Genomic DNA, 24,562 nt, shown 5'->3' on the forward strand with positions numbered 1-24,562 from the left:
GGCCCCTCCACCATGGTTGTGTTTGTCTTGCAGGACTGAGGGTTGTGTATATTTGAGATGGATTCAGGAGTAGTCAGCATCCTTACAGGTGGAGTCTACGGAATAGTAAAAGATAAACAAGAATTCTGGCAGAGGTTGCAAAATAGCTTTGCCCTCCACCCCCAAAAAAGAAGAAATCTCCGTGGAACATATTAGGAGCCTGATGCCAGCTGGGATGGGTTATTATTGTATTTGCCTAAAATAAAGCATGTCACATGGCATTTTATGTTGTATCTTAAACCAGAATCCTCTCACTGTGAATGGAGTGGGGTAAATCTGACTCCCCAGCAAACACCACTTGCCACTTACCCAACTCTCCAACCTGCAGAAGTCCGTGTGGAAGGTTATGGAAGCAAGTTAAGGAGGGATGTGAGGAAGAAGCATGCCCCGCAGCCAGGGACCAGAGGGAGTCCTTGGAAATCTTTGCCTAATTGTTTTGTTTATGAAACTCTTGTAGAGGATTTCCAGTGGATTTCCTAATGAACTGGTTTGTTGTTGAGACTTACGGCAATTCTGGTAATTACACTAGAAACAGGGGGTCAAGACTCATCTTCTTTCCCACAAGCTTTCAACTACCAACCATTAAACACACAAACTATGCATTTTAGGTTTTTCTCCTCCTTCTCAAAGTTTAACTCCTCATTTACTTACAGAATACCTGCCTCTCATCCGTCAGGCGCATACGTATAATTTGTGTGCTTTTTGTCACTTTTGAAACCTTGGCTGTGTGCGAGAGCATTGTTGTACCAGGTCTGAGTAGAAACGTAGCTCTGGGCTGAGGAAGGAAAATTAAACTGGAGCCCAGACTGGTTTATTCTGTCACATCGGATAAGTATTAACTAGATCTCAAGTAACGCGTCTGTAATACGATAACAAATTGGATAGCTGTTTAAGAGCACGAGGAGGACTTTGTGTTTCTCCCAAAGCTGAAACTCTATACCTTGTCCGGGAAATTTATGGAGTGAAGCTGAGGAGTGTTGTCTGCGTTGGCAATATGTGTTCCTATAATACACAGCAAGAATTTCTTAGCTGCCTTTTGAATGTAACCATCTTTCTTTCCCGGGAACTCGCTTTTAGGTGTCATTGTTACGAAAAAGCTGATAGAAAAGCTTTAAGCAGAGGTTTTGGTCTGGCGTTTAATGGTGGCATAATCGCTGAAAGGGCTTCGGCTTTGAGCGTGTTGGGTTTTCTTATATTTAAATATCTATTAAGGTAAAGTGAGAGGCTTAGCTGAGCCTTAAACAACTGTGCAGTGGGCCCTGGTTTCATCTAAATGGGAGGGGGTTTTCCGTGAGAACCAGGGGTGCCAGTTAAAATATATCATATTGGTGACTATTTCTACACGAGGAGAAGGGTTATTTTATATTAACTTTTTATATGTTATGAAACAGATGGGGTTCAGTTTCGTGTTAATAGCTGGGAAGTGAGGGAAATATCCTTACAGAAATGATGCTGAAGGTTGAGGTTGAATGAGACTGCATTTTTCCGTATATCATTTGATTTTATTACTTCAAGAAGACAGTCTTTTTATTTGACTGTTACTTTATGTAGAGTTATTAGTGTTTTTATTTAAAGAAAAATACTGCAAATAAGATAACAGTTACGCATTCAGTAGCCACAAATTTCCCACTATCAGTCTCTGAGTTTAATTGATGAGACAAGGTTCCTGGTGTGGTCAGATATTTTACCACAGTCTCCAGCTTTGAGTAGCAGATAATAAAATAATAAGTAGAGGAAAAATGTTGGTTTTTCTGTGTTTGTAAAGTGCTTCACTGTGCATTTCCTTACAGTATTTTTGCATGTGCTTAGATCGCAAGTTGCCTTTGCATGTTCTTACGCTGTATGGTTAACAAAGTCATTAGCTTATGAAAAAGGAGATGATGCTAGGAAGAGCCTTTAGAAGATGGAACAAATTAAATTCTTGCCGATTTGGTGATTATGGAAGCTTCTCTTGTTGCTGTTTTAGGTCTCAAATTCCCTGTAACTGAAGGCAAAGAGCTAACCCTAAAAGAGTTTTGAATTTTCTTTTGTTTCGGTTTGTTTTTTTTTTTTCCCACCCCCATTTTCAGGACTCGCAGTAGGTCCTTGGAAATCCTGGTTATGAATATTCTGTTGTTTGTTCTGTTGTTTGATCTGTGGCTCTGACAGCCTTGCTGTTCCCAAGCAGTTTGGTGTGGTGGTCTGGTTGCCAAATGGGGAACAACAGAGGGGAGACGGGAAGATGTTTGATTAGATCTCAGAGTTCTTTAAATTTTTCACCTGTCATTTTGACATGACAGGCGTATCCTTCATGTTGCCATTTAGTCATGGTCTGTGCTTTGGGTGACTGTGTTGCTCTTAAATCTTTCACAGGTCTACTGGTATGTAGGAGTTCTGTGAATACCTGAATTGGGGCTTTGTGGTTCAGTTTTGGCTCACATAAAGGAAATGAGGTTTTGTATCTCTCCATAGTGGTGGTGTTTAAGCGTAGACATGTTCATTTTTTGTTTTGTTTCTATAAAGTTTCATAATAATGGAATATGAAAGTGTTAGAATTTGAGAGGGGAAAATGGGATACGAAGGATAAGTTCCGCAGGAATTGGGACAGGGAGAGACAGAGCTTGGGGGTGTAGGCATAATATCTCTTAGGAAATACGTGTGTTTATGACCACAATTAAATGCTTTGAAAGAAATGTAACTGTATATGGAAGGAGAGGCAGTATATGGCAATGGGTATCACTGACAGGGAAACACAACCTTGCTGATTTTTGTTCTGCTTCAATGGAATAAAGCAGGTAATTGCAAACGAAATTTCTTGCCCTTCTCTAGCCACCATGTCCTCCTCTGATCTCCCCCATTTTTTCCCCGTCTCCCTCACACACACATGCACATTCCCTTTTGCAGTTGCGTTGGAAGCATCTGCTCTATTAAGCAGGATCTTGCTCCTGGGTCTGAAGGAAGAGTATGGAAAAATAACCTGGCCATTACGGGAACGTGAATGTGACACAACTGCGGCAGCTGAGGAAATGTAACTGTATGGTCCGGAAGAAGCCCCAAAGGAAAGAGGCTTTGTAAATTATTCATGCTTGCTAGTGTGAAAGCAATAAAATTAAATTAAAATTGAAATATAAGCATACATCATGTTAGATTTGCGTAGAGAAAGGAACTTGGCTACTGCAGGCTTCTGGTGTTGCAGTACGCTGGAGATTGCAGCCTACGGTGTCATTTCTCTGAACAGCATCCAGATAGCTCAGTGTGGGGCTTCTTGATAATCTGTGTGTACTTTACATTTTTGTGAGACTCAGGCTGGTGGTGGTTGGAGAGCGGACTGGAGACCTTTAGACCTGTCTGACTCGGGATTGACTCTGCTTGATTTGAAGGAATTGACATGTGTGCTGCAGCATGTTGGTTCCAGGTTAGGATTAGAAAATGGACTGTTCCCCTTTTAAGCCATTTTTCATACTTTGTAAAAGCTGAGGAGGTCAATCTCCGTAGCTCATTGATGATGTGTGCTGTGGGGGTGCTCTTCTGTATTCCTTTTTATAGCAGTGCACAGGTGCTTTTAAAATTTCTTAAGGTAAAGTGATTGAAAATCTGCTCAATACAAATCCCTTAAGCCAGTATTGATGGAGGTGCCGGTGAGAAGCTTCTGCCTGGCCAGGAATTTGAAGCATGGGTACCATCTGTGTTCCTGCCATTCTTTGGCCAAATTGCATTTCCAGCCTTTCTGTCCTGCACTATTTTTCATTAAATGAATTGAGTTTTCCTGAAAGTGCCTGTCCATAAATACTCCTTCCCACTCAGCACACTCAGGTTATTGCTGCTCTCCCAGTCAGAGCAGCAGAAGGTAGCCAGCGGTCTTTGCAAAATGAAAAACAAGAGTTGAGAGGGAAGTGGAATAGCTGAGAACTGTACAGAAAGACTGTTTTCTCTCTCTCTCTCTCTCTCAGTGACTTCTTAACTACAGCCCTAAATCTTTTAATAATGGTAGTGAAAAATGAAAGGAGAAGCAAGTTTAGTTTCATGCATTTCTGCTGAGAGAAGGGGTAGAGTAGTTTTGAAAAGGCGAGGAGGAAGGGTGAAAAAACAGTCCTGCAAAGTGCCTGTAATTACCTCATCCTCAACTTGAAGTTGAAAAGCAATTTAGTGCAAATGCATACCAGGCAAAGCTTTGCACCTTAGAGCAGAACTGAAAGGGGGCTCAACTTTTCACGCACAACAGCAAAGCTGTAGTTGAAGCCCCCATGAGGCAAGCGGGTGTTGGTGTGTTGCTGTGTCCTCTTCAGTCCTGTACCTTCTTTAAAAGGGTTTTTTTTGGGGGGGGGTGGCAGACACTAGATGCTCATTCAGTCTGGTATCTGGGTGAGAATCCCCTTGGTAGATGTGGTCTGTTAATTCTGTGCTTCACTAGAGCAAACAGATATCCAAGTAGAAATGCCTGTAAGTGGTTGTTGTGTAGGCTTGTACAATGGCAAGGGTTTAATTCCAGAGGTTAATTTTAATGAGCGTATGCTAGTTAAAATGAGTAATGCACGTTTGCTTTGACTTAGCCATGTGTGGTTTAGATACAGAATGTAGTTATTGTTATAGCCTTATTTCTTTACAGTCTTGTGAAGGATTTACGTGCAACGTCATGGTGTGTAATTATGAAGTTTAACTGCCTTGTTTGCTAGGCTTTTTTCCAGTTACAAAGTTTATATTCACTCTTTTCAACCTCAGAAACTCTGCAAGAGGCTGGCTAATGGAGATAATGTAGGTTTGAGGTCAGACTCAGACCTGCTCTACTTTGACCAAAGTTGTTACTGTCTAATGACTGTGAGACACTAGATGAGGAGTACACTGGGTATCGGTCACCAGTCTTAGCTTGGTGGGCTTAGAGGAAGAAGACTTACTGGGATCAGCTACCCACAGAGTGTGATTGATGAAAATACTGAACGGAATCGGGATAGTATAATTAATGTGGAGTGATATGGGTCTGTGGAAAAGGGAACTTGTCCAATTAATGGAATGTGGCAGCTTGTGCTGTCTCTGTCTCATTAAGCTGAAACACCCACCTGTGTGTCAGTGTGACTCCTGGCATTGACCCGCTCTAGTAGCCCACCCCAGGCCTTACAGATGAAATGGGGAGAGGACTAGTTTGCCTTTGGAGAAAGGCAACCTCAGCTGATGAGTAAAGAAAACGTTCCACTGCTCTGACGTGGTGTTGGTGTCTGGTTGTCTCTTGCAGTGTACTTGCCGCAAAGACATGGTGAAGATTTCCATGGATGTCTTTGTGAGGATTCTGCAACCAGAACGTTACGACTTATGGAAACAAGGAAAAGACATTGCTGTCCTGGACCATATGAAACCCACAGCTCTGACTAGCCCAGAACTAGATGCCTGGAATGAGACAAAGCCAGAGTTGAAGGCTAAATTGCTTCGCAGGTAAAAAGGAAAAAAAAAAGCAAAAAAATAGTTGTGTCTGAGCACCGTGTTTGATTTTAATTGCTAAGGTTTTAAATACAGTAATTCTAATTAGGGGATAGTTCAAACTCGGGATTTGTGTATTGGTTTTCTTTTTTTCTCACAATTCCTCTTTTAATTTTTCTTGGGTAATGTGCTCCCTCATTGTTCTCTTTCCTTTAAATGTTATAGAAGCACATGTTTTCTGAAAGTAGGATGCTGTGTGCCCCCTCACATCTCATCTCTTATCCTGGAAGACAAAAAAATCTATAGTAAACATTTATAGCTTCACTTATCAGAAAGCAGGAGGAAAAAAAAACCCTCATCAATTGCAAAAGGGATTTTTATGCATGCCTTTCTGTGCTTCCTTTGATCTCTGTATTAATTTTCTACAAGTTTGTGGTTTTTGTGTGTTACAGCATGCTTCAATTGAAAATTTGGCATGCTAACCTTTTACTGTTGGAATCTTGCTTTATAGGATAGGAGATGAGGAAGAGGACAACAAACACCGGTATGTGACTTCCCTCATCAACTTAAATGACTCCATTCTTTTTCCTGTCATCTTCCTTAAAATAGTAACTCTGAAAGCGTTTTCCTTTTTCAATTAGTTTTTCATATCTCCTTCCTTGAGAGGGCACAGAAAAAAATCTTTGGTCATTGAGGTTCCTCCTACTTCATCATGGTTTTGTGTAGTGTTCAGAGATCTCCTCTTGCATCGTTAGAGAACCTCAGCTATCTCATGCCTGTTCTGTTTTTCCATTCCTGAGTGTGCAGTTAATCTGCTGACGTAATAGTGATGTGTAGTGGTTAACTGGTTGTGGATAAAGTTAACTGGTCACCAAAGCACATGGTTAATAAAACGCTGCCGCTGTCTCAGGGAGTGGAATTGAACTAGAGTGTTCTAGACATGGGAGAACTTCCCTTCCTCATCAAGCTTGCTTGAAGAATGAGACTGTATTGTAGGAAATTGAATTATCATAGAGCTTTAATGTACTCAGATGTCAAATGTGTGCCCTTCCATATGCTCCTTTTATCCTTCTTTTTTACATCATTCTCATTCCTGCTCTCCCTGTTACTCAGAGTGCTTGTGGTGTGACACCCAAGCTTACTTCTTTCTGCTCTCATCTAGTATTTGTGGAATTTCTGGTGTGAGTGTTGGCAGTCTCTGGGAATTGTACTGCTACATTCAGATGTAATATGCTGCTTGTCATTTCAGTTCCAATATCACTTCTTTGAAATCCAGGAAAAAAAGCTTTAAATTAGGTTTCTGGAACCATCTTTTGATAGAGACTTTGAGTAATAGTTTAAAAACTGTTGGCCTAATCAGTTGAGGATGGCTGATTTATTTAGAAGCGTTCTAGCAAAGAAAAAGGTAACAGTGGTAAGAGCATCTCTCTCTCTAGCACTAGTGTTTATTGTCTTTCAGGAGTTTTCAGTCACCCGGTGTTGCTTTGGACTGGTGGTCCTGTGTCTTGCCTTTTCTACGTAACATGACGTGTCCGTTATTTTGCAAATGCTGAAACGGGATGGTTTGTTCCCCACTAAATCCATGCTCCAAAAGACATAGTATATTTTGGCAGATAACTGACGCCTGCGATGTTGCTCTGCTCCAGAGGTTATCTTCCTAAAATGTTTCCAGCTATTCCTTCTATAGTGAGCTTCAGGAAAACCGTGTAGTCTCCGAGTGAGAAGTCATGACTTGTGCTCTATGGGCAGTGGCTGCCTGAACTCCAGTGGGTCCCTGGATCTTGTTCTTCCACATCTGGAAACTGGGAATCTCTTTACTGCCTGTGGCTATTAAGGATTACTTAGATACATGTAACGTTTGCACAGCATAAGGTACTATATGAACACCAAGGATTATTTTCCCTCTTTGAGCCTATTGCTTAGCAGAGAAGCCTCTCTCTTAACCTGAGCCTATTGCAAAAGATCCAGGTACTTTTTTTCCTTATCTATTAATTGTTTCCTAGATTATTTCAGTATTATCCTGAAGCAGTTTTGAAGCTGTTGAATACTGCTTAGCAGTAGTCTCTCTCCTACGCTTATCTCTTGGATGACAAAATTTTACTTGAAGACTGACTTTTCTCAGCAGGATGGACTTTACTGGAAGAATGGGATTCACCTTTGCCCAAACCTCTTCACAGTTGTATCTACTTAATTTAAGTCACTTTGTGGTCTGTTCTTCAAAGAGTACAAATGCTGCTTTTTTTGCCAGCTCTTTTGGAAAATGTAGCTTTTAAACTCTGCAGAGAGAGATGTTATTTCTTCTCTAAGGTCATTCATACTTAGTTACCTTGAAAAACTTCACTTTGTTTACTTTATGGCTTTAGCAAGAGACTGTTTCAGTTTAGTCCACAAAAAGCCTGTTTCTGCTATGCGAATTATGTCACATACAGAACATCTTCACTCCTGGCAATGTACAGCCTTCAACTTGTATTTCTGGAAACACAGTTTCTTTAAATGATGTGCTTTCTGCCTTTTCTTCATTTTTCCGCAACTTCAGAGTGAGAAGAGCACTGCACAAAGATCTTTTTTATCTGCTGTGAGTATAAAGCTTTGTGATTTAATTTTTGCCTGGCATTTCTACGCCACAGGATAAAACAGACACTGTAGTAAAAATAGCCTGTAACACTTGATTCTACTCTGATGCTTTCTTCACCAACTGTAGAAAGTTCCAGCTGCAGTGGAAAAGCCTTACAGGTTTATCTCCTCCTCCCACCTTGCTTTTCCCCCCTGGAGAAGGTGGTGTGTACCTTAGAATATGGGTGAAGAGAAAAGTTGATCCTTCTGGGTTCAGCTGTGTGTTCCTGCTAATGAATGTCTTGCAGGTGTGAAGTTAACATCTATACTTGGAGGGCCACCATATGGTTAGAGTCTAGCAATTATAAACTACTGTGCATATGGATCAACTTTCTTTTCTATTAATCATTCATCTCAGGTTGAATTTTTTTTTCTCTTCCTTCTTTGTTGGTTACCTGATTAAGGGCTCTTAACTTCATTGTGCTCTGAGTCTGATTAGCAGCTGAATTTCTGGGCTCTGAGGATGGGAAGCTGAATTTCAGCTTTTCTAGAGTTTTGGGCCGACGAATGCAGTGTGATTGCGTTTTAGAGTTTGTTACGTGATGATAGATGCAAGGCCATATGGAAGATGCTGCTTTTTTTTTAAAAAAAAAAGTGTCTACATGCTAAAAATGGTGTAAAAATTGCAGGTCTCTGCATTGGTCTCCTTTTAAATGAGAACTTGTTAGACCTAACCTCAGCATTCAAGGAGCTATTTAATAGATCCTGTAAAAAGAAATTGTACTGGTTCTGGCTGGGATGGAGTTAAATTTCTTCACAGCAGCCCACTGAGCTGTGTTTGGGATTTGTGGCTACAACAGTGCTGATAAGGCACTGATGTTTTGGCGCTGCTCAATGGTGCTTGCACAGTGTCAAGGCTTTATTTTTTCCTCACTCTGCCCCCTGCCCGGTGAGTCGGCTGGGTGTGGGCAAGAGATTGGGAGGGGACGTGGCTGGGACAGCTGATCCAAAGTGGCCAAAGGGATATTTTAGACCATAAAATGTTGTGCTGAGTAATTAAAACTGGGGTAGAAAAAGAAGTAGTGGTTGGCTTCCAAGGTGGCCGTTGTTTGGAGACTGGGCATTGGTCTGCCTGTGGGAGGTGGTGAGTGGATTTCCTTTACTTTTTTTTTTTCTCTTTTTATTCTCTCCTCTTTCCTTCACCTATTGAACTTTGTCTTGACCTACAAGTTTTCTGGCTTCTGTTCTTCCTGTTTTCTCTCCTTGTCCTCCTTGAGTGGTGGCGAGTCAGTGGGTGTCCGTGAGGATGCTTGGCTCCAAATACGGTTCCTAACCAAAAGGCATTCTCCTGAGTTCTGGATTTGCATTTGTCTTTGCATTATGGCTACCGTAATCTCCTTGGCTTAGTGGCATTGACTCTCCAGAAAGAACATCATTGTTATTGGCTTGTTAGTATTTATTAGTCTGAGCGTGTTAATACATGCTTTTTTTTTAGTTAGACTTCTTCATAGGCCTTGGACTCTGTGAATTATACTACTGAAAAATCATAGACTGCCTACTGATTATGCTATAAGCATTCATTATACTGTGTTTTTAGAAACTGGGAGTGCTGGGTAATGTTTGAGAGCTGGAAGATGATGCTTTGTGGACTTCCAGCAGTTTGCCAAAGGGAAGCGTGTGCAGAATGAAAAGGAACGATGGGATGGAGGCAGAGGATGAAAGCAAGATTTATAACAAGTTTTCATCTATATTTTGAAATACCAGCAAAATAGATTTAAAATACAAATTAAAATAATTTTAACTGCAGCTCGTGAGCTTACATTAATAATGGTGGGGAAAAGCTCTTCACGAAGCTCGGACAATTAATGGCTGATGTGAATGGATCTTAAATGTTGTGTTATGCAAGGTTCATCTGTTTCCTTTCAGATATCTGTTTTGCCCTGTAGCTATTGTTAGCTACCTTGTGTTTTCTCTCCAAAGAGGATCCTTTTGTTTTGTATTGAGCTTTTTAAGTCAGTGATCGTTTTATATATTGAAGGCTGCTCTTTTATGTCAAATCACACTTCTGTACTTCTAGGTCTCACAGAAAAAGGAGTCAACCCAGAAGACATAAAACAGAGGATCAGAAGTCTCTTGGGGATGTCATGGCTATTGAAACTGCCTTGGAGGATGTGAAAGTGAAAGAGGAACTGAAAAGAGGGCCAGATCTAGAGGAAGAGGAGAGAAGCAAAATTATGGAGGGAGAAGGTGAGAGCCCTGCTCACTGATGGCAGATCACTTCAGTGAAGAACTGGGGCAAGCTATCTCTCTAAACCACATTTGTAAATAACTTGTCTGCTGTTGTTTATTTCTGTTGAAATATCAGCGGAGTCTTTCCCAATATTAAATCTATGCTCACTGAAATACACCATCATTTACAGCAGCAATTGATTTTCCCCTCTCTTTAAGGATTCAGTCCAAATAGCTTTCTTGGCAGAACTTGGAAATTCTGCCCAAACCATTACAGGTTTGTAAAAATATATATTAGGGGAGGAATATTTTTAAATATTTCATAGAGAAACAAATAAATATATTTTGTGTACTACTTGGAAAAGGAATGATTTGTGCACTCCCTTGTGCACTTAATCTTTTCCCTTTTCCTCTCTTCCCATTTCTTACGGGGACTGTGAATAAAGTCAGCCTTAGGTTGTGTGGGATCCACAGCTGCTGCATGAGTCCAAGTTGCAGGTTTGGTTTTCTTCAAGTCTGGCTGTAGGAGGGAAGCTTTTCAGCTTTCTTTGCGTGGCTGAAGTTACCAGTCTATGACAGCTCCCAGTCCTTTATGATTTCTTCTGCATATGGTTAGTCCAAAGGCCTGACCTCAGCCAGCTTGCTGGAGGCTGTTTTTGTGATACCTTTTTATTCTTGGCTGTATATGAAAGGTTGCAGTTCTTTCTGGGAGTAAGCTGCTTTTTTTTTTTCCCCCCCTAATGTGCATGGTTAAGTAGTTGATGTGTCTATGGTGCACTCTTTGAGGCACTCTCCAGCATTTCATAAACACACTAGTGAATTAATTTTCATATATTGTATATATCCATTGTTTGTTTAGCATTTAGAGAACGCTTATGCTGCAAACTGTTTAGAGAACCTTGCTAATGATCTTAAAGGAAATCTGTGGAAGCTGTGGGAAAAGAATGGAGGTTTTTGTTCAGTTCCAGAGTCTCTTAGCTAGACAGTGTATTTACTCTTTTCATGGGAAATGAGGAGTTTGAAAATCACTGTTGTACAGTGCAGATAGTTAATTTCTGTTGCCCTGAGCTTGGAAATGTCAGCAGTGTGTTAAATTGTATGCTCTTAGCTCCTGTACAAGTTCACCAGTTGATGCTTGTAATAAATGGCCCGAAAATGCTGATATCCCTCCGGAGACAGGAGATAAGTGACAAGGACAGATCTGAGATCCTTAGAATGGCAGAGGAATAATAGAGACTCTGTTCTAGCTGAATAGGTTCCAAATCATACACTTAAACTACATGTTAAGAGCTCTTTAACTGTTAGCACAGGAGGGGAAAATACTTATTTTCAGCATCATTTCAGGAAGTGTCACTAGAACTAGACTATATGCTTTGCAGTTTCTCGGAGGTCTAGTGTATCTGTTAGCAAATAGAAGAGTTTCTTAATGCAATATAGCAATTAAATACCAACGAGTTCTAGTTTCTTACAGCCTGTCTGTATTACCTCTCACAAGTGTCTTACAGTTTCATCTTGAAAAAGAAAGGAGCATCTGTTTGAATGGCCCCGCTCATGGCAATTTAGCTTCCCCCCTGCCCCCCGCCTTCCCTTTTTCTGTTTCTCTGGTTTTAATTTGGCTTGATTTTCTGCTTACCCCAGAAAAGATGACCTTGAGAAGGAGGAAGAATGAGATTTTAAAGTAATCATTGGTAGTTTCAAAGTAAGTCTTATGCTCCATGTTGGTTATTTGGACTAAGTGAGTATTACTAACTTGGAGGTTTTCAGAATTTCTGACCCAGATACCTTAAGGTGTGTTCTTTTGTTGTTTATGACTCAGCTTTACATTCATAATTTATTATGTTGCTATTAATGTATTTGGAATTCTTAGCAGGTTGTCTTGGGACTTGAAACTAAAAAGGGGAGCCTTTAATTTTTGCTCTTCTCTGGATGAGCTAAGCAGCACAAATACATCTGTGAGTCAGCAGGTGCTACCTGCAATGCTGTGCCTGTTAGTCCTGCAGTCTTGGGCTACAAACCATATATCTTCCAGGATGCCTTTATTTTATAATGCGAGGAAAAAGCAGTGAGATGCCTAACTGCAAAATAGTTGTGTGTTATTTTCTGCCACGTTTCATTAAGTGGCATTCCCACATACCCTCTTGAGCGTTGCAATTGTAAACCAAGTACATAATTATCTGAAATAATGCTGTGATTGAGATGCCAGTAACCCAGAACTGAAAACTTTTTCTGTTGTTACCTGATAGGAAATTGGTGCATAATTGATTTTCAGATGACCGTTTGCTACCTGAGGGTTTTACTTCAGGCAAGATCTCAAAACTGGCCAGTTGTCAAGTAGTGGCTGGTCTCTTGCGCATTTTTCTCTAGTGTTGCTTAAGCTGGCAATGTAAAGTCATTAACAGATGAGGCTGTTCAATGAGATGGGAGGATTATCATGAAACAATGTCATAGCACAGGAGTTTGTCCTGGAGACTTTCTGGACTTTTCTAGCATCATATGGAAAAAAATGAACAATTTTCAGAAATTTTCTAGAAGTCACTGGGGCCATCTAGATATTTGTAGCATGTGCTGTATGAAGTTCTGATAAGTGAGCAGACACAACCCCTAGAAGCAAGTAGAAGGTGTTTTCCTACCACTTCTGCTTTCTGCTCTTTTATCAGTCACGTTCACATATTCTGTTGGTGTAGGTGAGGTACAGGATATAAACGCTGGGTGTGTAGGGGTTGCTCCAGGGTAATATTCTCTTCCTAGAAGTAAGGAATGCTGTTGAAAGTGAAAATGTGAACTCGGTGTTTAGGAGGAACTTTGGAATGGTGGAATAGTCTTTGTGATTACTTTATCTGCAGCAGCCTCCCCCGTGGATTGAAGAAAAAACCCTTGAGTGCAGCTATTACACAAACACAGATATCTTCTTGAAGGATGCAGTGCTGTATTAGAGGGATGTACTGGCAAAACTCTCCTGCTTTCTCCTGTGTTTAGTTTCATCTTCTCTGTGCTTGTGTTTCTGCTAGATTAATAAATCTAATTTACAGTTTCTTTTTGAGCTGTTGACAGTACAAATTATTTAACTGATATCGTGGCTAAATGACTGATGCTGAAGTCCATTTCTAATTGTCTTTGCCCAGTACCAGGAGATACTGCTCTAGCAGAAAGTCCACGCTCTTGTAGCAGCTTTTTTATAATCTCATTGCCCAAAGCTATGGTGTGCAGTCTTTTGTAAGTGGTTTGATTTCACCACCAGCACCCCTTCCCCTCAAAGGTATCTTCTACCTGCAACTTTAATCAACTCCTTATAGTATTTCACATTATCTCTAGACAAGCAAGTCTTCTCATCGTGAAAAAACATCATCATGCTACTGTTTTACGTGTGGTCTAGCTCTGCTACATGTGCCTTTCTTCTTCAGCAGGACAGCTGACAGGCTATAACCTACCGGTTGATTTGTGCACAAAGATCCCTTTCCTTTCTAGAACTATTCATGATAGTGAGATAGGGACTTTGACTTTTACCTCACTTTTGCCTGGCTTCTGATTTTATACGTTGCAAAATAGTTTGTTCATCTTAATGCAAAAACTTTTAAGCAAAAGTTCTACGTGCCAGCTGCTGTCAGATTACCCATTCAGAAGTCAATAAAGCTGGTGAATGGCATTTGTTTTGTTGTTGGGTAGAGAATTCTCCAAGAGTACAGAGAGTAAATATGATCTGGTTTTGTGCAACTGGGGAAAAATCCAATTTGCCTTTCATTCAATATGTTTGTTTCTCTAAGGAAATTCAATATTCCTTTCTCTGTGATAGAACAAACCACTTTATCTGAGGGACTGCCTACACAAGTACAACAATAACTATTTGGGCTGGACTTGTTCCATTTTTATAAATTAGCGTAAATAAAGTCATCAGACCAGACTTGTGGGAAATGTTAAGCTCGAGGTATCCACTCGATGATTTCAGCAGGGATTTTAGCACTTTGTGGGATTATTCACCTTCTTTTTTCTGACCCTTCCTCCTTGTAGATACCTTGTTACTGTGTGATGGTTTATCTGATTTTCTGTTTACTAGGTTTGGCTGGTCAGCTTTGATCTAGTCATTAATGGAGGAGTCTGAGTAGGTTGGGATTTTGATGAAACATCATTATTAGAGTGAACAGTCTTTCTTTCATTATCATCGGCCCTCCTCCCCATCCTGTTAGTGGGAAAATGACCTTTTGCAGTAGAGTCATCTAGTCATAGCATCTGCGGGTGAAAAACAATCGCTTATGAAATAAATTGAGCACTGGCATCTGTCTGTGGAGCATCTATTATTTATTTTCCTTTGAGTGAACTGCTAACTTCATTCATGAAGTGAGCGGAGAGTTGGGCAAAAGGAACATACATCACTTTAGATGGAATAAGGCAAAGGTGTGAAGGCTGCTTCTGTCCTAACCTAGAGACACTCGCTCAGTGGCCAGGAGGAATTTTAATTACTGCTGTAAAACCAGAGTGTGTGGATCCTTTAACAGAGTTATATTGGGAGGATAGGTGGGGGAGACTTTTATGGGTCATTACTGCCTCTGGTAAAAATACTGAGCCGTCTGTCTGTTCAAGAAGTGTTTTTGTTGTCACAGCCATGTAAGAGACCTGCAGTGCTATGCAGATAAGATAAATGACATCAAGCTAGGAGAAACAAGGACAAATGGAGCGAGTGTTAGGAAAGGATATCTCAGGCACCAGTGCTGGCATGGTGTCTGTAATAGGTTTAGTTCAATGCTGTACTTGATTTATGCTTTAAAGGCATCTTTTAAAAAGACCTTACAGTAGAAATCTTTTGGTAATAATGATTCAGGTATCTTTGTTCAATTCTTCATTTCCTAGGGTGATTGAATGCATCGACACACAGTAATACCCAGATAAGAGCTTGCAAATAGAGGGAATGGTAAATGAGGGTGGACCAGAGGTTAGGGCAAACTAGTGATACAGAATGGTGGTCTGCAAACTTTTTTGATTGCACCCCGTTATCAGCAGGAAAAGTTTGAGCACACCTGATATCTCTGTGTTTATAAAATCTGTATATGTAGTGCTGTGGTAATATATTATGTCCATTATGAAACATGCATAAAAAGAGAGATTTAAAAAAGGGATGAGATAAAGATAAAAGAAACACTGTTTGAAAGTTATATTTTATTTATTAATGGTACAAAAATATTTTCTTCCTGCACCCTGGTGGATGGCTTTGCACACCCCACTTTAGAGATGACTGATACAGAAAACTTGAAATACAGAGTCAGAGCTAATGTAATACATTGCATGTTTTTTTGATACACTTTCTGGTTTCACAGGGGTTTAGATATTTTCCCTCCTGGCAACATTTGTTTTGGCAGCCTTTCTGCTCCAGTCAAGAATTAAATAGTCTATAGAAATAACAGAAGGCTTTTCTTTCTGAAGTGGGCTTCTCTCAGTCAGTGCTGAAGTACAGCTGAATATGTCTACAGCTTTTAGTCTGCCTCTTTGAAAGGAACTGAAATACCATAATTTACTATGTTAGCCCAGCACTGGAGCTTGTTGGTGAATGGAGAAAAATATAAACCACCCAGAAATCTTGGCTTGTAAAGCTAAATGTTGCCTATTCTCTTGCAACAGGTGACTGCAAAGCAAAGGCCCGTCCTCCAAAAATAAAAGGTGAAAGGAAGAAGAAGCACCTTTTCCATCAACACCATCTGCAAGCACCTCAGCCTCCTCTGCAGCCACAGCAGCCGCCGCCCGCGCCGCAGCAGCAGGTGGCCCAGGACGAGGGGCCGGTGGCCCGGCCACCGCTGCCCCCGGCAGCCCCCGCATCCTCCATGGCAGAGAAGAGCTTGCCCCCAGCTCCCCTGAACGTTATCCAGCCCTCAGAGACGCCGGTTGAGGAAGATGACTTTAAACCCCGGCCAATCATTCCCATGCTTTACGTGGTTCCACGGACCAAAAAGGTGGTGTTTGACAAGGAGCGCATGTCCTGCCAGCAGGCCTTCGAGCAGTTCGCCACCCAGAAGAGTCCTGGCTGGCGGGAGCAGACGGTCCCCATGGAAATCCCTGTGAAGGAGGAGGAGAACATAGAAGCAGAAAATACAGAGGTCACTACAGAGGTCAGTGATTTACATGTGTGCATGGCTGTAAGATTTGGTAGTTTTAAGCAACAAGTTGAGGAGCAAAACCTGGGATGAGAGGAGTCCTCAGTTGTGCCTGAGCCTCCAGTGGAGTAGTGCCACGCTGGTGAGCCACAGAGTGCTTTGACAGGAAGAAGTTGATTATTTTCTCACAGTACAGCCCATCATTGCATTGAAGTTAACCGACTAATTAAACTTCTTATTGTCTTCAGAAGATAAAATAGAGACTCTCTTTGCCTGCTACTAAAAGTACAGATAGTACTGAGATGAGCACCTCGAACGGTAGACAGGAAGACCCAGCACAAGCAAGCGGCAGCTGCTGCAGAGCCAGAGCAACTATTCTGAGAGTGGTAGAACCAAACAATCCCCAGGGGAGCTTTGAGGGCACCAACGTTTTAATAATTCTCCTCCCTTGTTTCTGACTTCTTCAGCTGATGTGCTTTGTGCTTCCAGGTGTTGGCCTGCTATGTAGTGTTGCTTAGGGATCTTTTCCATCGTGAGATTTAGCATTGGAGAAGTTGGCAGCAAACTTTTTCATGGACGATGCAGCCTGTGACATGTAAGCTGTCTCAGGCATCTCTTTTCCTTGGGGAGTGCTTTCCTGAGGATGGTTTCCAGAAGAGGAAGGAGGACACGATGTTTAGGAATTGGCAGCAAGTCAGATCAGTATGATGTAGCTCTGTTTTCCTACGTGATGGTGCTGAAAGAGCCAAGGGAATGGTAAAGCACTAAAAGAAATTGTGGGGATGGGGGAAATGTGTGTTGCCATACTGGCAGGGCACAGTTAGCTTACCTTTCGCATAAATCTTTGAGACATAATGGCTGCAGGCTAGAGAGGAAAAAACTGCTATGCTGTGGTGGGCTGCCGTAAGTACCTTCATTCTTCTCGTGCTTGTGTAACGTGGAATGTACTTGGATTTGTGGCACTGCTGCTTGGCTTCACGTTTGTGAACAACAGCACGTGGTGCTGTCCATTTGTAGTGCAAAGTAACTCGCGTGTAACACGCTCAGAGAGGGCTGTGAGCCCCTGTCATTAGGCTGCATGCAGGATTTCAGTGTTGGCTGCTACATGGGGCAGTGGGTACAGTACAATATCAATATGCTTGTCATAATGTCACTATAATGTTCTAGTGAAACGTTTCTGGTTCTGTGTACCCTATACATCATTTTGGTGCTAAAGTTCCTAGCTGTTTTTGTGATTGACAGGAGTTTTCATAAGAAAATGGAATTGGGAGGCTTGAAGCTGTTCTGATTTTAAGGAAACGCTGTAGTTTACCTTTACTTGACATATTAAGAGATAGCATTGGCTTTATCTACTACAATAATTGCCTCAGGAGGCTTTATTGATTGCAGCCAAAAGGCAGTAAAAAGTTTGCTGTGTAAATTCAAGAGTTCTTTATGACAAGGATTCTGCCTCTGTTGTCCTGTACTGTCCTTTTGCTTGCCAAGATATTTTGGGGTTCCCATCGAGCTTGTTCTGATTTGTTACAGACTGCTTCTGCTTTTTTGAAAATGAAGATGGAGATAAAAAAGAGTCGTCGTCATCCACTGGGCAAACCACCAACCCGCTCCCCGTTGTCGGTGGTTAAACAGGAGACCTCGAGTGATGAGGGTGAGTGCACTGGCATGAGGAATGCTTGTGTATGTCTTGTCTGATCTGAAAAATTGCTGAAGCCATTAACATAACTGGATGGCCTGAAACTTTTTGTGTTACACTTAACTGGTAGAAAATGCAGCATGTTCCCATTTTGATAACCCAGCTGGAAACAAGATTCATCTGTGGGAGGTGTCCCTTCTCACCTCCCACCTCTTTTTCTCTCAAGAAAAATATTTTGCTGGCTGCAGAATGAGGCAGCGTTTTGGGCAAAGGGAAAAAAGAGTTCATAGAAAATAACATTTTAATGTAAAAACTCTGCCTTAGATATTGTATTAAAATGAGTTCTGTTTACCTCGGAGGAGAGTGGAGGTTGGGTCTGCTGTTTTATGTATAGGGAAAGTCAATTCTAACTTTTTGCTTGGCTTTTTAATTCATGTGAATGTTTGGGTCCAACTTTTCTTGGCAGATCCAGAAATGAGAATTAGAAAGTCTCTCAGTGCTTAACTGTACATCACTGATTTTTCTTTTCCCACGTTCTAGTCACTCTGAATGCCATAAGAGTCTAGGCCAAAAGAAGAAAAAAAAAGACTCTTATCTCTCACTTCTGTTGTGTGGTGTAATGTACCGCTTCTGGGTCTTGCCCACATGATAAAGTACTCGGAACATAGAAAAGTCCACAGTAAGAAGCTTTTGCATGCTGGGGCAGGTACCTGAAGGTGTAGCTGGCTGGCTGTGCTTTCCAGGTACAACTTTATATTCAAAAGAACAACGTCTTTCCTGTTCACTTCCTTTCAGAGAACGTGCTCGCTGATTTTGGAGAAACTTTGGGTAGGAAGGGGATATTCTGTACATAGATAGCTCCATTTCCTCACCAAGGATGATGCATTTGATGTCTTACGTGTGTGTAATGTGGAGTGAAGCACTGAAAGGCAGTTGAGAGTAATTCTCTTGTTTTGGGGTGAGACCCTGCAACAAACTTTGGTGCTGAAGGATCCTCACTGAACAGATTCTTTGTGTTGACTTGTTGGATGGTGTACGGGGACTTTGCTGGCTGACTCAGGAGCAACTTTCTGTGAAAGCTGGTATTTCTTGGGGACTGATTTACAGCACTGCTGGGCAAAATATGATCAAACAGATTCTTCTCTTCCCTGCCAGGGAATAGAAGCAGCTCTCTGCACTCCTTGCTTTTTCAGGGCTAATGTATAAGGATGATGTGGAGGCTGCAGTGAGGAAGAGTGAGCATGTAAATTAAGGGAATACATATGCTCCACTAAGATTCAGTTGAGACAAATTGTTAGTCTTTTCTACTTGCGTATAACTTGTTTGAAATGTAGGAGCCATCCTGAATGCTGCGTGTCACCTAGAATCCATCCTGGGATGAGTGAAGGTGATGATAACACACAACAGTAATTTCCTTTTTTCTCTCAGTCTGTCACTCTGGATTATGATGCTGGTTTCATTGATTTCACTGGTATCATAAATCCTTGTCTGTCTCCTGATGTGCCTTGACTAAAATTTGGAGAAACATGTGGCTTGGTTTTTGGCTCGTGTCTTAAAATGTCATTAAAGATGCTTGATTTCTTCAAAAGCTGAGAATTGATCTCTGCTTTGACAGCAAGACATCTTGAAAGTATCAGTCTGCATACCTGAGGTCACTGGTCTTTTTAAAATTCTGTCTGTGCCTTACACGAGGTGTGGACGTGTAAGCACGTGTAGCTGAAGTCAAGACTGTAGAACATGTCCTGGTGAATCTGTTTTGTTGTGAGGGCCAGCTCTGGTCTGATACACACTGAACTGGAAGGCGGCTCCTGGCGTGAGCAGGATCTCTCGCTAGGAAGGAAAGCCTAACTCCGCTGGCAAGGCTCTTTCTCTTGCCCTTTCCAGCAGAATCCTGTGCAGTGTTGTGGAAGAGGCTGTGGCATGAGCAATCATTGTTAGCCTTTGGATACCGCGATAAAAACAAAGATACAGTAAGAAAAAGACACTTTTTAGGAGGTAACCCTCATTTCAAGTGTGACAGAGAAACACAGCATTCATCATCTCAAAAGAAGGGATTGATTAATTGAACACAACAAAAGTTCCCATGTTGTCTGGCAGATGTATATCAGATTGGTTGGGGGAAACATTTAAAGTCAGAGATGTAAACTTAGCCATTAGTGTTTTACTACAAGTTAGTTTTTTTTCTTTCTGGTAACCCTAAGACACAGAAAATCTTAAAAGGGAGGTAGAAATGGGGAGGAGACTAGACTTGTTGAGAGCAGAACATTAACTTTGTATTTCCAGTAATTAACAGTGAAGCAGTGAACAATTTGGTTTAATGTGCTGAGCTCTGGGGATAATGTTCCACTAAGATGTTTTTGAGTTCCCCTGGCCAAAGCTGTTCTTTTGGAAACATTTAAGATTGACAGTGCAATGAGTGATTTACACTTAGCCTTGTGTGGAAAATTTAACACAGTGACTCAAAATTCCTTAATAAGGAATGGTAAGAAATTTGGACCCCAAACGGACACAAATGGGTTCTGCTGTGGTTTAATCATAAGATGCTAAGGGACTTTTAAAGGTTTTGTAAAAACAAAGAATTAGCAAACTAATCAGCACAAGCAGTACCTATCAGAGCTCTGGCAGAAGACGACATGGTGGGGAATGCAAATTGAAGGCTTAGTGGTGTGTGCTTGATGGAAGTAGCTGTGAAACAGCTGCAGAGGAGTAAAATGAAAGCTTGAACCCAAGATATCTCATGGCCAAGGTTTGCGTTTGCAGAAGCAGGTACAGGATGCACTCTGGGAAGGTTGAAGCAGACTCAGCAGGCTGAGCAGTGGGAACTGGGGGCTGGCCTAACTAAACCAGGACGAACTGCATGCACGTCTTCTGCAGAATGTAGCTCTCAGTCGTAGAAAGAAAAGGTTTTTTTTTCTTGCACTGGCATCATAATGAAGCTTGGCTTCATTAAAAGGATGTTGTAGGTTTCCACAGCTAGAAAGTGGAGAGGGTTATGAAGACAGTAAATCTAGATTTCTCTCCTGCTTCCTCATGGCCAGTTCTGGTAGGTCATCGGTGTCTCTATCATGTCTATCCTACCCATAAAGCGGAGATTATATCCATGTAAGAAAGTATTTGAGGCATACACATATTGCGGAACCATGGATGAGGTGAATGTTCTTATTTATTGAAGAACTTGTGTGGTCGAAACAGGTTAACCCTATGTTTTGCCTCTACTATCCATAGACTGTTTTGCCTCTACTGACCATTGTTTTGGGATTTTTTTATTTTTTTTATTTTTTTTTTATTTTTTCCTTTTTAGAAACATTTCCATTTTCTGGAGAGGAAGATATGAGTGACCCAGAGGCTTTGAAATCTTTACTTTCCCTCCAATGGAAGAATAAAGTCCATAATTTCCCAGCTGAAAGAAAATTCAATGCAGCTGCTGCCCTGAGTGAGCCATACTGTGCTGTGTGTACCCTCTTTTACCCATATAACCAGGTAATTCCTGATGCTGCTCAGATAGAGGCATTGGTGCTGGGCACCGAGTGGTGGCTACTGGGTAAATGATGCAGAACTTTAGTGTAAAGGGAGAAGACATACAGATTTGCACACCGGAGAAGTGTGTTTAGATTTGGCAGAGGCAGTGGATGGAGCCTTTTTTGTTATCTTTCCTGGATTCTCTGGCTTCCTCAGCTTTCATTTTTTTTAAATCGCACTTAAAGAGCTTTGTACTGCAAACACTCTTTCATGCAGAGAAACGATGCGCTATTGGGCATGTGATCGCTCTTGTTTAGATAGAGACCCGGGCTTCTGAATATATACAAACAAGCAACAAAATAGAAATTTACTGAGTAAGCACATACATCATTTTTTGGAAACTACCAATATGCTTTGGGATATGTTATGAGTAGTAGGGCAAAATTTATCAGATGAATTAGTTATTTGCCCAGGTGTGTATTGATTTGTTCTTGCATGCTTATAGAGCCAAATCTGGCTTTGTGTGTCCACTAGGAATACGTGCCTTAGATGCATATATAGGTGTTGGAAGCTTTTTCTGAGAAAAGCAGAACCCACCTCCCCCTTCAATTTAAAAAAAAAAAAAAAAATCTCTTGATTTATTATCCAGATGGAAAACAAAATATTTGTTCTGATTGCTGGATGGTGTTGTATAATGGTTGTAAGGGAAGCTGGGTACAGCTGGGCTGTTTTAATCCATTGTTTTTAACTTTGGTCTGCTACTAGAAACCTTGAAATGTCCTTCAGGAGAAATTCTTGCAGAAAGAGTAGGGAAGGATGCCAAAAGGATGGGAGGCAGGGGGAAAGGTCTTGCTTTTATTAATATTTTCCTTTTTTTTTTTTCTTCCCCCCTTGGTGTTTTCTGCTGCGATATAGGAATTTAGATTTTTACAGAAGAAAAACAGGGAAAGCTTCTCATTCTAACGCTTTTTTGAGCTTTCACAATAAATTACAGATCCCAGTACAGGCCTAAGGAAGAGAGAGGGGAGCAAAAGGCAGGGGTGGGGGTGTGCATGACAAGACGGGATTTGGAGTTCCATTATTTGTGCTGCATGGCGTTAGGTGTTGGCTGACTTATTTTTTTGCAAGGGGAATGCTCTGATTTTTAAAGTTAAAGCTGTGACCAGGGGAGAGGCAATTCCATATGATGGTATTTTCTCTTTAAGTCTTTACAGGTGGATAAAGAAGCTGTCCCACTCTCTATGGGGGAGACCACCTCTTTCGTCCACCTGTCAAAATGCGGACAAAAGACCAAGCCTCTCATCCCGGAGATGTGCTTTACCTCAAGTGGAGAAAACACTGAGCCCCTTCCTTCAAATTCATACATTGGAGAAGATGGAACCAGTCCTTTGATATCCTGTGCCAAATGCTGTCTGCAGGTTCATGCGAGTGAGTGTTTCCTTCTTCACCAAAGTGTTTTGGGCATTGAGCACCTCACAAGTGTGCGCGTTGCTTCTATTTGAATTCCTTCTTGGCACACTTGCTATACCTGTCACTCCCACTCTTCCCTTTCCTGGTACTAGTATGTGTAAATATTAGAGTCCATCTTGGCAGTCGCTGATCCTAAAAGTGTGCACAAACATTCTTTTTACTGTTTGTTTTGTTGGCTGATTCTTCTCTGTCTCACAGAAAAGATTATTTCTTTTGTTATCTTTCAGTTTTTGTAATAAAGCAGCAATCACAAAGCTGATAGCACTCTTTTCACTTGTTCAAATATTGGTCTGCTGGGTAAGGTTGTACTGTTCTTGCGTGCATCAGAGATTATGGAGTAGTTTCTGCGATATATTTTATTAGCATCTGTGTTACTGTTTGTAGGAATGGCACTTGATTACAAAAAAAGAACATATGTCTATTTGTTTCCCTGATAGTTATGTCTAAAAGATCTGATTAATCCTGGTAGAGTATACCTTCACTGTAGATTGTATGACATCTAGTTAACATTTGCACTCGTGCTAGGAAATGTGACGAATTACTGTTCAGCTATTTGATCTTGACAGATGGGAAATCTTATTTAACTTGCATCAGCTGGAATTACTTTTGTTGTTCCAATTTTATAGTCCGCAGGTCACTGTGCAGCTCAGCATGACTGTCTCTTGTGGGGAACTAGAATGCAACTTTTTATTTCTGTACTGCGTCTGTGATTATGGTCACTTCTGGCTAATAAGAGCGTGTGATGCAGAGTGAGCATGAAGATAAAGACTGCTTTCTTACTTCACAGGTGCAGTCAAAGCAGAGATGCTGCATCTTGTACGTCCATATGTCTTCAATACTCCAATCTATCAAAATGATTTCAGTGGCCAAACTCTATTTAGGGACAGAGGGATGTGGGCAAGGTGATGTTAATCTGCAGTCTCAGACAGAGTTGAGTTTTCTGTTTTGGTTGTGCTCTACCCTTGAGGACAGGACAGGAGTTAAATCTAGTCTGATGTAGTCTCCAGTGTCGTCTTGTTTCCTTCTTGCGGTTTGTACTTCTAGACTGTGATATCCCTATGACTTTGCTGCAGAGACTCCATTTGCTTTTATTAGAGGATTGCAGCGTTGAGGTATATTTTGGTTAATCTGGCAGCATGCTGTAAAACCAGTCGGCAGGCTGCTTGTTATTGAGAAGTGCCCTCACCCAGCTGTGCTAGGTTATGACAACAGCAAGGGCGTACAGAGAAGAAAGTTTTTGTGAAGGTTTCTGGGCTTTTAAGGTGTTGACAAAATCCAAAAAAAGAACATACTTTTCTTATTCTGTTAGGATCACCCTTACAGGGCAGTCTGGTGTTCAGTAAGTGTGACTCTTTCTCCCCTCAGATCCCATACTCCAGCTCCCTGTGGTCCCGAAGCAAGAAATCAATGCTGAAATTTCAGCCTTTTCTACACCATTTTGAGCTCCAGCAGTATTTCAGTTAAGGGTGTTTGTTTCTTTCAGCTGAATTTCCAGATCATTTTTTTTTAGACTGAACACCCCTGCCCATTTTCTAGAACTGGGTTGAATCTGCTAGGACTGGGTTGAATCTGCTTGCTTGATTTGCTGTGCGATGAAAAGAGACTTCAGATGTGGAAAACAGCTGCGGATCTATATTATTGACTTTTTTTGACATAATGTTTATCTGGTTAAGTGGACGATTTTTATAAATCAGGTTATTGTGGCAATCTCAGT

At 41.2% G+C, this 24,562-nt stretch overlaps 1 protein-coding gene across 2 annotated transcripts in view; it reads left to right on the plus strand.

Annotated features, from left to right (window-relative positions):
• The window catches only part of KDM4B (lysine demethylase 4B), a 78,176-nt gene that overhangs the window by 39,387 nt on the left and 14,227 nt on the right, over positions 1-24,562 (plus strand). The window contains exons 8-14 of one of the 2 annotated variants that reach the window (XM_026864977.1): positions 5,246-5,442; positions 5,939-5,971; positions 10,058-10,227; positions 15,817-16,301; positions 17,814-17,934; positions 21,221-21,399; positions 22,584-22,806. In XM_026864977.1, coding sequence (XP_026720778.1) covers positions 5,246-5,442; positions 5,939-5,971; positions 10,058-10,227; positions 15,817-16,301; positions 17,814-17,934; positions 21,221-21,399; positions 22,584-22,806 — 1,408 coding nt within the window. The remainder of the gene's footprint in view (positions 1-5,245; positions 5,443-5,938; positions 5,972-10,057; positions 10,228-15,816; positions 16,302-17,813; positions 17,935-21,220; positions 21,400-22,583; positions 22,807-24,562) is intronic. The other variant, XM_026864978.1, reaches the window with a different exon arrangement.

This window comes from Athene cunicularia (genome assembly GCF_003259725.1).
Source record: "Athene cunicularia isolate RWA chromosome 28 unlocalized genomic scaffold, athCun1 chr28_part1, whole genome shotgun sequence".
Classification (NCBI taxonomy): domain Eukaryota; kingdom Metazoa; phylum Chordata; class Aves; order Strigiformes; family Strigidae; genus Athene; species Athene cunicularia.